General features: G+C 34.7%; 1 protein-coding gene across 4 annotated transcripts in view; it reads right to left on the minus strand.

Moving 5' to 3' along the window:
- Nucleotides 1-1347: 1347 nt before the first annotated feature.
- The window catches only part of LOC123679936 (probable E3 SUMO-protein ligase RNF212), a 39823-nt gene continuing 27768 nt past the window's right edge, over nucleotides 1348-13402 (minus strand). For all 4 annotated transcript variants that reach the window (XM_045617515.1, XM_045617518.1, XM_045617516.1 and 1 more), the window contains 2 exons: nucleotides 8621-8821; nucleotides 1348-1713 (listed from right to left, as the gene is read on the minus strand). In XM_045617515.1, coding sequence (XP_045473471.1) covers nucleotides 1567-1713; nucleotides 8621-8821 — 348 coding nt within the window. In that variant the 3' untranslated portion in view covers nucleotides 1348-1566. The remainder of the gene's footprint in view (nucleotides 1714-8620; nucleotides 8822-13402) is intronic.

The following is a 13402-nucleotide window of genomic DNA, read 5'->3' on the forward strand; positions in this document are numbered from 1 at the left end:
CTCCAAACGAGTAGCTTATACAGGGTACTGCCCATATATTTATAGCTTCGAACATGGCCTTCGAATTAAGCTTGCTCTGAAGTATCTTTTTCAGTCTGCTTAAGAACTTTTCTTTGAAGATAGTTTTCATCTCGGTTGTTTTGATGTCTAGTGCCTGTTGTACACCGAGGTATTTATAGGATTCACGGGTTCCCAGTTGTGGTATTGTGAGGTCCTCCATCACGGCCAGGCCTGCTCCCTCTTGCACACGGCCTCTCTTTACATGGACAACGGCACATTTGTCAATTCCCAGTTCCAGTCCTATGTCTTGTGAGAAGGATGCCACTATTTTTAATTGTTTCTTCAACTGGTCTTCGTTGGCAGCATAGAGTTTGAGGTCATCTATGTACAGCTGGTGACTGATCTTGGTACTCGGAGTCTTTTGGATGACGTATCCGTAGATTTGATCCTTTAGCAGTTTACTTAAGGGATTTAGGGCGAGACAAAACCAGAGGGTGCTGAGGGTGTCTCCCTGAAAGATGCCTCTCTTGATTCTTATGAGGGAGGTTTTGTAGTTCACTTTCCCCGTATTCACCACCAATTGTGTGCGCCATGTCTCCATAAGGTGCTTTAAAAGATCAATGACCGGCTTCGATATTCCGTAAAATTGGAGTGTCTTTATTAACCATGTGTGCGGTACGGAATCAAAGGCCTTGCGATAATCTAACCACGCAACCGAAATATTTCTTTGCCTTTTCTTGACTTTCTTGGTTATTATTAGGTCGGAGATTAGGAGTTCTTTGCATCCTCTGGTACTTCCACGGCATCCATTTTGTTCTGGTGCTAGTATTTTGTTCTTGTTAACATGCTTCCAGATATGGTGGGTTAGTACTCCCGTTAGAATTTTGTACACAGTCGGGAGACAGGTTATCGGCCGGTATTGTTTGGGGTCTGAGGTGTTTTCTCCCTTTGGAATCATGTGCGTGACTCCCAGTGTGAAAAAATCAGGTATTTTGGTGGGGTTACTGAGCGCTTCTTGGAGAAGTTTTGCCAGGTGGTTGTGTATTGCCGTGAAGTGTTTCCACCAGTAGTTCTGTATTTGGTCTACACCTGGGGAAGACCAGTTGTTTGCCTTTTTCAGTGTCGCTTTTATGTATATATATATATATATATATATATATATATATATATATATATATATATATATATACTATACCCTTCTAAAAATATCAAAACATGAGTGAAAAACTGTGGTTTCAGATTGTTTAGATCAAATGAGATGATTGAATAGTTTCGAATGAATATATGATGGAAGGACATTTTTTTCCTCTCTTATTTCCAAATGAAATATCCAAATTCCTCAAATAATTATTCAAAAATAAATATTTATTTCATTATAAATATTGATAAGTTATTGATATTGATTTGTCTAATATTTCTTAACAACTTAATAGCAAAGAATATACAACTAGAAACTCATAAACTACTTTTCAACAAAATTAACATTATATCTTAAATCCATTAATCACAATATAGATTTTATCAGGTTACAATTCCTCGAAAAAAACAAATTGTTTTTTATTATATTCACTTGAGCCTCTTGGACCTTTGAAGTTCATGCAGTGAAGACATAGGACCCAGAGGAACTCTGTGAATTGGTACCGAAGTATTGGTAATGCCTGTAATAGGAACAACTTGGGCAGGGGAAATACCTTGGCTTACAGTACTCGTAGTCTGAAAAGAAGTATTATCACATCAAATACTTTATTCTTGCCCCCTTCGTCTTAAAATTTTGTTAATTCAAATGATAAATTTTTTTTAATCTGTGTTTTTCCGAACATATCGCTTCATCATTTCATCATGTCTGTAAGTAATTTGCTAAATTTGAGCTTGAACTATAAGGATTGACTGTAGATGAATCCGTCCTAAATTTGTAACCTATCCGTTCGGCAATTCGTAATCACTATAACCCTCGAATGGAAAGACCTAGAAATTTGAAACTTTCAGGGTAGATTCGGACCTCGAATCGAGGTCTACAACTTTGCTTCCGCGGTTTGTTTTTTGAATTTCGAGGCTTTATTGTGAAAAACTGGTTATACATTTATGATTGAAAGTATTGTCTACTACTTTCTCTCATCTTTTGTGCAACGTACGAATCCCGCGTTGAAAAAACTGGTCATCTTTTGAAGCGATCCACGAATCGATCCAATTTTTTACTTCTTCGTGAGACCAGGAGTGCTGGTCAGTCAGGCCATGTGCCATGATTTAAACAAGTAATAGTCCGAGGGAGCAACGTCTGAAGAATACGGCAAGTGGTTTAGGACTTCCCATTTCAACGTTTTCAAGTCTGACTTTATCCCTTTATCATATCTCTCATCTTGCGACCGTTTGTCTTTCAATGCATGACTCAAACGCATTAATTGCGTTCGATAACGATTGCCCGTGATTTTTTTCAGTTGGTTTTAACAACTCATAATACACTTCGCCGATCTGATCCCACCAAATACTGAGCCTGACTTCGGAACCGTGAATATTCGGTTTAGCCGTCGACGTGGAAGCATGGCCGGGATATCCCTATCATTTTCTGCACTTGTGACAATCGTAATGAACCTATTTTTCGTATCCAGTCACAATGCGATGCAGAAATTCCTTCCGTCTTTGCCTTGCGAGCAGCTGTTCACAAGCAAACAAACTCCGTTCAAAATCTCTCGGCTTCAACTCGTACGGTACCCACGGTACACACACCGTGTTTTCGAATAATTCCCTTATCTTTCAGGCGTTTTGAAATGGCTTGTTGCGTCACTCCATTTGATCCTGCCAATTCTTGTTGCGTTTGACACGAGTCTTGATCAGGTAATGTCTCTAATTCTGCATCTTCTGAGATTTGCTTGTTCCGTTGTTAATTCTATAACGGATAGATTTGATCTGCATTCTCAATCTCTCGATTATATATGTGAATTGTATTTGAATGAAAACATCTGAAGTTAAGATGAAGCCGCATGACATTATATTGTATTGGATTTCCATTTCTTTCTTGTACATATTTTGTTTTTCTTTTCCGGGGCCTGAAAACTGTATGTTGGGGTGTATATGGGTTGTTTATCTCTTAATTTTCATGATTCTATTGGATTATGTTCATGATATATCATTGATTTGATTTTTTTTTTGTCTTTATAGATTAGTATTGATTGTTGTTTTTGATTTCCTGTAATTGGGTACCAATACCTGTTGGAAATAAAGGGTAATTATTATTATAATTATTATTATCTTCGAAAACCTGCTCTCTTCCTCGCTGGTCTTCGACCTCAAAACCACCGTTCTCGAAGCGTTGACGTTCTTTCACTAATAGCGGCTAATGAAAGTCTAGGGATCTCACAGGGTATCTATTATTCATCTGTACAAGATCAAATCTATTAGGATTTAAAAAAAAAAATTCAAAGATTCAAAAATATAAGTTTCAACAATGGTTAAAATTTTATTTCTCCTAAATACACCCCGACACGAATTACGATTTTCCATTTTGTACATAATTCTTAATACTCTTTTATTGATTAGAAATATTTTATTTATACCTGAACTAGCCCCCCAGAATATTATGCCATACCGTAGTAGTGACCCAAAATTTGCAAAAAACATTTTTATAACATTCTCTTCCAACATAATCAACTAGGATTCTAATTCCAAAACAAACAGAACTCAACTTTTAAGTGAGCCACTCTATATGATGTACCACTTCAGGAATTGATCAATGAATATACCTAAAAATTTTGTACATTTTTCAAGAAAAATTTTTTCATTTCCAATATTTATGTGGCTGAGTTTTCCATATTTTTGAAATAGCTTTTGATTTACTAGTGTTGAGGATGAGTTTATTCACAGTCAATCCCTCCTTGGTTTTACTATAGATAATCAGAATCATTATCAACTACCCCCTGAACTGTATCACCCCCAACCAAGATATTCGTATCATCAACAAAACCCACCAAATGTGCTGAAAACATATCAAATTTATCATACAAAACATTTATAAACAAATTAAATAGCATGGGACCCAACACACTTCCCTGTGGAATTCCACAGGTAACCTTCTGTTTTCTGTTGTTTAAATAAGATCTGAACCAGGAGATGACATTACCTCGAATTCCAATTCTCCAGCTTCAGCAACAAGTATGATCTCGATAAACAATCATAGGCTCTTGTAAGATCGATGAACAGGGCTAGAACTAAATTGTCCAGTTCAATAAGTTCATGTATCACCTTCGTGAACTTAAAAATTGCAGTTTGTGTCGATCTGCCCTTGAGGTACCCATGTTGTGACGCTGAAAAAATGTTGCACTCCTCCATAAAACCTATTTATCTTCTGCACATAACATGCTCGAAAATTTTTGAGAAACTTGGCAAAATACTGATAGGGCGGTAGTTCTCAAATAGCTTCTCTTCCCCCTTTTTATGAATTGGATGTATCAGTGCCAATTTTAGTTGCTCAGGAAATAAACCATATCTAAGCGAGTTATTAATTATATACGAGAGTATACAGTTTAAGTCCTCTGCATAAGGTTTAATGAGACTAACTGGTATTTCATATACACCATAAGATCGTTTATTTTTCAGATTTCTTATTATCCCCAATATTTCCTGTGGTTGGTTGAAGGAACATAGATCTGATGTTTTCTTCAATACTGCATATAAAGTCAACATTTTGAACATTTTATACAGGGTGGCCACTTTTTCAATGGGATTGTATTGGTAACTTTTAAACCATAAGAGTTAGAAGGTCGGTCAAATGGAGAAAAAGTTGCATTCATAGGAGCATTGTCAAGCTGTTCAAACAAATCGAGATGATCAGGGCCGGTTATTGAGATATCATAGGAAAAGTAAATTCTATCATTTTGATTTTTTTCCAGGAATTTTTTATTCGACAGTAAATTATCCTCAATTTGACGTAATCAGATTTCGTATCCAACGTTTCGTACACCCTGGGCCACCCTCAACCTCATTATTTTCAATACGGACCTGCATATTTTATGACACTTTTCGGAATAACTTTTAATGCTGAATTCAACGATATATCATACGATGTCATTCAAAATTGATTTTTTGGTGATTTTGACCCTCATCCAAATTTCTTTGGGTCGGATCTGTATTACGTTTAGGTACTTTTAGTTTAATTAACAACATGCAATACATTTCGATAAGAAAATCAACTACCTCATCTTGAACTAAGTTTTCGCTGAAAACTTCAATACTATATTCAAAACTCTTTTTGCTATAAAATCTGGAGAAATCTCAATGAATTCTTCATCAACAAAAAGAGCTGCTCAGTTATCGGCTGATGCAATAAACTCTTTCACTTGTGTGATTTGTTTGACGGTAGCAAGTAAATATTCAAATATATTGGAACCAATAGCAAATACACTACAAGGTGTTTCTATTAATTTTGTAGATTTTCACCGTCATATAAATTTAATTATAGAAATATGTGGAAAAAATCGCTCAGATGATGCATGCTTCACAGAAATTTTTCCAAAGCATCAACTATTGCTCAGAGTCTCAATATAGAGATTGGAAAACCACGAATTTGCGGTAGACAAATATACAGATCTAATTATGAAGCAGATTCAGCTGAAGATTACTCCGAAAAATCTGTATTCATCCCATATTTGGATCATTTGATTTCAGCCCTTGAAACGAGATTCTCGAAAGAACATGTAATGCTTTTTTCTTTCTTCAATTTTTTGCCAAAGAATTCAAAATTACTAGATATTGAATTTTTCACATCTAAGGTCGGCAATATGTATAACATTGAAAATTTAGAAAGTGAATTGAACATTTGGAATGAGTATTTATCTAAATCACAAATGGATGAAAACATAAAAATTGAAAATCTTATCGGACATTGTGAATTTCCTCCTGCTGTCAAAGAATGCCTTATTCTTCTCCTTACATTTCCATGTACTTCTCGATTTATAGAGCGTAGTTTCATCGCAGAATTAAATTTTAGATCAGAATAAAATATGCCTACTCTGTTGTATAGCGATTAATTATTTTGTCTTCAGAATTAATATTGTTTTTATGAGTTGTTTTTTGCAATTTATGATTTTTTCATTTTGATAATATACTTGTTTGTTGTTTTTACATTCTGGAGCAATTCTGTGCTATTTGGAATCATATTTTAGTATCATGATCCAAACTCCATTGTTTGCGTCATTCACTATATATTTCAAGATTTATTATTATTCTTTCATTATTTTTATGAACATGGTTTTATCGAGCATATATGTATATATTTTTTATTTCGTTATTACTCGTTGTTTTTTTTTTATTTATCAGCAATTATAATAATTATTTCATTTCGTTCTCCATATTTTTTTATTTATTTTTTTGTAAATTGTTCCATTGAGCGTGACTCTTTCTGAAAAGAGTTACCGTATTATTTTACATCACCCTATGTTGTTGATGTTTAAAAAAAATGTTCAAGTGGAAAACTTCATAATTTTTATTTTGCACAGTCCTCCTTCCACTTATGAATATAAATACAGAAATAGAAAGAAACGGAATACTAATATTGCTTACGACAATCATGAACGCCTTATCAATTTTCAATAATTTTCATTTTTTGCCCCCCCTGAGAAAAATTTCTGCGGGCGCCCATGATTATGCAGCGCTTGAAGTTTTCTATGAAAAATTATCGGATTTTTCTTGTGAACTTAAAAATTAAAACATTCAATACCTACATTTCTAGGTCAAAACTCAGTCTTATAGAGTTCATACTTTTTTTGAATAGGGACCTTGACTAAGAAACTTTTGAGGTCACTTCTCTATTTCAAAAAAGATAATTCTTTCACATCAACAGGATCCTTGTCAAATCCAAGTTTCGACGTAATATATTTCACTATGTTTTCTTCTGTTGCATGTGGATTTATTCTATTAATGAATAAACATGCTTTCTGTTCTTTTGCTGATAAGTCCTTGTCGCCAATTTCTGTGCCTAATCTTGTGTGTTTGTTTTGTTTTCTTTTGACAACAGTCGTCCATGTTACTTGTTCATTATTTTGTTTATTTCGGTCTTTTTCTCCATCTATTTCCTTGTTATATTGCTTATCTACTTTCCTTTTGAAAACCTTCTGACATACATCTGTTTGCGATATTCTGCCTTTTAGTTCTTTCGTACCACTGTTTGAAGTAGATCTAACGTACTCACTCGTTGACGCTGTATTTCCTTCTCTCATTTCTTGTACTTCAATCTTGTTTATGTTTTTTTCCCTTATGAATTTATTTTTTTTGTTTTTTATATTCATATTACCCTTGTCCGATCCCAGAAATTAGATTTTTTTCTGAAGTACTTCACTGTTTTGAATCAGAATTCGGTTCCTCTCTATCAATTCTTGAATTAATTCTTTCAAATAGGTATGTATTTTTAATGGAAAGTATTTTGAGATCAATTTCTTCTCCATTGTTATGATCGATATCACCTCTGGTTTCATGTCTGCATTTTGCGGATTTTATCGATGCCGCCTTCACCAAACATGATGGATGGAATGTCTCACAACACTTAATGGATTTCGCCAATTCCATTATTATGTCTCTGCCACAATAGGAATACTTATTTTCGATCAAATTAATATTTTTGCTGGAGCGTTCTTCGACTACGTCGACACCACTCGCCATCTCGAATAAAATTTCCTCATATTAAAGCAGAAAATGAAAACCTCCCGCAAATGACGAGACCTTGCCTCGTAAGCTAACATGTTTAATCGAAAAAAACTTGCAAATTGACTAATATTTCGATGGCGTTATGTTTACTGTCAGATATTTGAGTTCCAATGGATATGAAGAATTATTCAACAGTAAAAACAATTTCAATATTTCATATATTCAAAAACAATCAAATGATGAAAGGTTCATTTCATACAATAAAATACTTCTGAATTGATGTATTACAATATTTCTTTTCAACAAATACCTAAGCTTATTGTATGACATCTACGGTCTATTTATTTTGACTACCACTTACCGCTACAGTCATCTATTGCAAAACGGTGGAAGCAAAGTTGTACACCTAAAATATTTTTTTTGTGAGAGAAAAAGCTATTTTTCAAATAGGTTATTACATCAATGGATTCTACCGAAAATGTGCCTATAGAATGTTTTTGTTTCATGCTTATAGCACCAGTAATAAGGAACTTTTGAGAAAGTTTGAGAACTTTTAATTTCATGCCATTTTCCAATTCTCTCTTATAGCTTCAGTTGGATTATTAAGGTTTCGGTTTTAACCAAATTAATTCTCTTAAAAATCGATCCCGAAAATGTGCCATTAATTTTATTCTATTTAGTCTACGAAAACACTCGCTACTGAATTGGATTGGACTCCCCTGATAAAGTATTTACAGAGGTGTCATGCAAATCCTAACTATGATATCCTATACTTCACTAGGTCGAAAACCATATTTTTCTTCAAAATAAGACGTTATCCCCTCCCCTTCGGCGATTTTATATCTTGTTTTCAATAAAATGGACCGAAGTTCTCAAAGCTCAAAGGGAAAAATTTGTTGTCATTATTGTCTAATTTTAACGAATGTAAACATTTATAGTGAATGTACTGAGATAGAGTGAATAAATTATTATTATGAATTATATTTACCTGATCAATTAGTTTTGAGGCATATAATCTTTGTGCGAAACCTGGAACGGTTTTCATAGGAGTGAAAAGCGTAGGTTGACCTTTACCATAGATTTTACCAAATTTGTTTCGTTCAGGAGTTATGGTAGATAGTGAAGTATTTTGGAATGAATGCTTGCTTATTGGGGTGCTCGATATGGGCCCATCTAAATCGTAAGAATTCTGAAAAATAAAGATTTCTGCTGATTATTATGACTTATTAAAAGGTTAAACATCTTTTCAGCAAGAGCAATTTAGTTGAGCTGGCAATAGAGTTGATGCCGAATTTCAGGAAGATATTTTCTTCAAAAACTCTTATCTAGATAAACCAGTCAACAGCGATGAATCTATAATGAATGATAAATAAAATAAATAATATTTTCCCTATTTTTTTTAATTTCCACTGGTTCTGCAAATCTGCAAAACCACTGTCAATCGAATAATCATGATTATGCAATCGACACGAAATTTTGCATCAAACTTGAAATTACTCTCCACGACTACATTAGAATACCTATAGGTCGTTTCATTTCAAACTTGATCACAATTTGTCAGTATTCATTACAATATTGTAACGTTTTTCGGTTAATTAAATCGGTACTTCTGGCTTACACTAATTTATTTCAGATATACAACTATAAACAACTATTTACAAAAGATTTATTTCAACTATTACACTAATTTATTTCCACTACTACATTACTTTATTTCTACAACTTATATCTAATTGAGTGACCGCCGTTTCCATCGCACTGTGTCTCACTGCGGCTTAGATTGGTTATATACCGCTGGCATCTCTCTCTAGACTCTAGAAGGGTCTTTATCGAGCTTTCGGTGCGTCCGGTACCTTCTAGAAAGAGGCAGTGGCATAGGGCTTGCGAATTCGTTACACTGCCTCCTTCCTAGGATACGGTGGCTTAATCTACAGGATTCTCCGTTTCTGCAATTTTCTTGTTCACAGAAATAGCAGACAACGGTCTTCTCTTGAACTTTGATCCTCTCCTCAAAGTCGCAATGCCTCCCGATCAGATCTTCCACTTAAAATATATTATTTCCCAGTTTATCGTTCTTCAAAGCGTCCTCCCTCGTTATCAGCCAATTCACGAATACGGACACCTCCTTCTTGAACAACTGAGCTTCCAGGTTCTGATCGTAGATATCCTTTCGCTTCTTTTAAGTCCCTAATTCAAACTTCAGGATTTCGATCTTCCCGTCAATGTCTTGGTCTGGTTCCAAATGCTGTAAGTTATATTTCCTCGTCTCTGCGTACACAACAAGATATTTTTAAGTATCCACCGTATCTTCCTTCTTGCTGCCAATGTGCTCGTTGGGAATTCCTCGACAAGTTTCTTGGCCTCTTGCTCTATAAAGTCCACCTTGGCCTTGACCACATTCAAATCGCCTTCGAAAGCCTGAGGTTTTTTGAGCAAATCTTGGATACTTTCCGAGTCTTGACCATTGGTATCATAGCACAAATCAACCTCTTTATCGCTTATCCAAGAGATCTTGTCAGAAATAGTAAATATGTCGTTGCCGAATGAAGACGTACTAGAGAATCGCTCCGCGATTTCTCGTAAGGATGTAGGTCAAGTGGATAAATTGTGTAATTTTTGTAATCGAAAGGTGATTGATTTCGTTCGATGTTCAAAATGTATCGAAATTTTTCATCCGTCCTGCCTAGTTAGAGATGCAAACAGAGGATCAACTGTGTGCCAACACAAAGCCATTAGATCCGAAGAAATGTTTATTCCCGAAGATTTACGCATGGAAAACAAACTACTAAAACAACAGGTAGAATATTTGAATGAAAAAAATTAAATTCTAAATGAAAACAATAAATTGTTGCATAGTGTTATAGAGAATTTCATTAACAGCAATATAAAAAATAATGATAAACAACAAAAAAAGACGAATTACATAAACAACAAAGAGTTCATTTCCTACACCGACAAAGTATCAGGTGAAGGAAAGAGAGCTGAATTCAAGAAAGACGCAGAAGTCACAGAAAGTCGTAAAATGACACATTCCAATTTGAGGTTGAACAAACAACAACAAACAGTTAACGTGAATGTAAACAAAGAAATGGAACAAGATGAAAATTTTGGTGAAGTGGATGGTGAAGAATGGAAGCAAATAACATATCAGAAGAAAAAAATCAGACCGTCTAACCCTATGAAGTTGAAGAATGAATTAGTCTGCAATGGATCAAAAACAAACAATCAAGAAAATACTATTTCAGGTGCTACAAAAAGGAAATGGCTTTATGTAGGAAGAATTGTAGGAAAAGATGTAAAGGAAGAAGATGTGGAAAAGTTCTTGAAGAATACTGATGGACTAGGAGATATAATAGTGAAAAAACTTGATACAAAAGGTTCAAATTCTGCATTCAGTGTAGGTTTAACAAAAGATGAAGATTATAAAACTGTATACAATAAGGATTTCTTGCCAGCAGGTGTAATTCTGAGAGAATTCTCATTTAAAATTTTTTTTTCAAACAGAAAGGGAGCAAATTCAGGCAAGTAATAGATTCCCAAAAAATTTCTGTATAATCCAACAAAATGTTCAAGCCTAAAGTACAGCTTTCAATAAATTTAATTTAGTAATAAATAAAGAAAAACCTGATCTATTCGGAATCACGGAACATTGGCAGGATATTAATGAACTTAGAGCATTCCATTTTGAAGAATATGAATTGGCTTCAAGCTTTTGTAGAGAGAAAGGTAAACATGGGGGTTGAGCTCTATACATACACAACTCCTGCACTTTTAATGAGAGAATCGATATAACAACAATCAGTGTTTCCAATATTTTTGAGTGTTCAGCAATCCAATTCAACTTAGGATCAACTAGAATCATTGCAATTTGTATTTACAGGTCTCCTCAAGCTGATGTTAACATATTCTTTGAGAAAATAACAACCATTCTTCAGAAATGTTTACAGGAAAAAGCAGAAATTCCAATAATGGGAGATTTCAATATAGATATACTTTCTGATAACAAAGAAACACGTGAGTTCATTTCTATTGCAGAATATTTCAGTTTAAAGTTCACTATCAAAGAGCCTACACGTTTAGTCTCAAGATCATGTTTGGATAATTTCATAACGAATATAGAGGGAGATACAAAAGTAACTGAAAATCATATATCGGATCACTCTACCTGTGTTTTCAGGTTTGCTCAAGATGTAAATGAAGGTATTAGCAAGACAAAATACTTCTATCAAAAAATAAATGGAGAAACAACAGCAAAATTTATAAATAGCCTCTCAGAACAAAATTGGCAAGATATTTTTGAATTTGAAACACATGAGATGAATGAGATGTGGAACAATTTTGAAAATAAATTCAATATTTTATTTAATGAATGTTTTCCTTTAGTAAAAAGAACAACGAGACAGGATTTGAAGAGCAGTTACAACAGAATGAAGAAGAAATATGATAGGGCTCTCTCAGAAGCAAAACGTGCTCATACAGGCAAAATAATAGCAACATCAGACAATAAAAGTAGGGCAACATGGAGATAAGTGAATTCATTAACAGGAAAAAAACATGAGAACAATGAATGTCCCATAAAAACAAATAATCCTAAACAATTGGCAGAGGAATTCAATGAATTTTTCGCTAATGCTGCACCATCGTTAGTTAAAAATCTCCCGATGAAACCACCACATAAAAAGAAAAAGCAGAAAACCATAAAAAAATCCTTTTTTGTCTTTGACATTACAAATGCAGAGGTGACGTCAGCCTTAAAGAAATTGAAGAACACTAACACATGTGGTTATGATGACATTCCAGTTAGCTTGTTAAAAATTGCATCTCTCAGATAGTATCTCCATTAACACATATCTTGAACTGTATTTTTAAGGAAGGAATTTTTCCAGATGCTCTCAAGGTAGCTATTGTGAGACCTCTATTCAAGAAAGGAAAGGAAGATGAATTTGGGAATTACAGACCAATAAGTCTACTTAGTTCCTTTTCAACGATCATTGAAAAGGTTATAGCAACCCGTTCAATGAAATTTTTCAGGAAATTCAATATAATTTCAAACTGTCAACATGGCTATATGAGAAACAAAAACGCAGAAACGGCCATTTATGAGCTAACATTGGCAATATTAGATGACTTGGAAGAGGGAGACATTACCTTGGGCTTGTTTCTTGATCTATCGAAGGCCTTTGATTGCGTTGACCATCGAAAACTTTTGGACAAGCTTGAAATGTCTGGTATTAGGAATAAACAACTTAACCTAATGAGCAGTTATTTACGAAACAGGATACAGAGAGTGGTTATATCTATTATTATTATTATTATTATTTGAACTGGGGTCGTTTTGCTTCGGTGAGCCTTCCGGGAACTGCGACCATGCAGATCTTTTGTTCACTACCCTACTCATTCATAGAAACCCAGGGAGGTCGTCAACGACGTTAATAAAATTGACAACCTCCCTAGGGGCCTTGGCCATTACCTCTCTGGTATCCAGGACCGGCTTGCCCATGTGAATGGTTCTTAGGCCAGCCAGCTCTGGACACTTGCATATCAAGTGTTCAGAAGTTTCTACTTCCGATCCACAGAGCCTGCAAATCTCGTCTGCTGACTTACCCATACGGTACAAATGATGTTTGTACCGACAGTGCCCCGTCAGCAGTCCCACCATCACCCGAAGCTCCGCTCGTGACAGCTTCAGGAGTTTTCTGGTGTAAGTAGGTGAAATCTTCACGAATTTCTTTGCCTGAGCAAGTCTAGGAGTGTTAGTCCAGTGGATTGT

Source organism: Harmonia axyridis, chromosome 5, assembly GCF_914767665.1.
Source record: "Harmonia axyridis chromosome 5, icHarAxyr1.1, whole genome shotgun sequence".
NCBI lineage: Eukaryota > Metazoa > Arthropoda > Insecta > Coleoptera > Coccinellidae > Harmonia > Harmonia axyridis.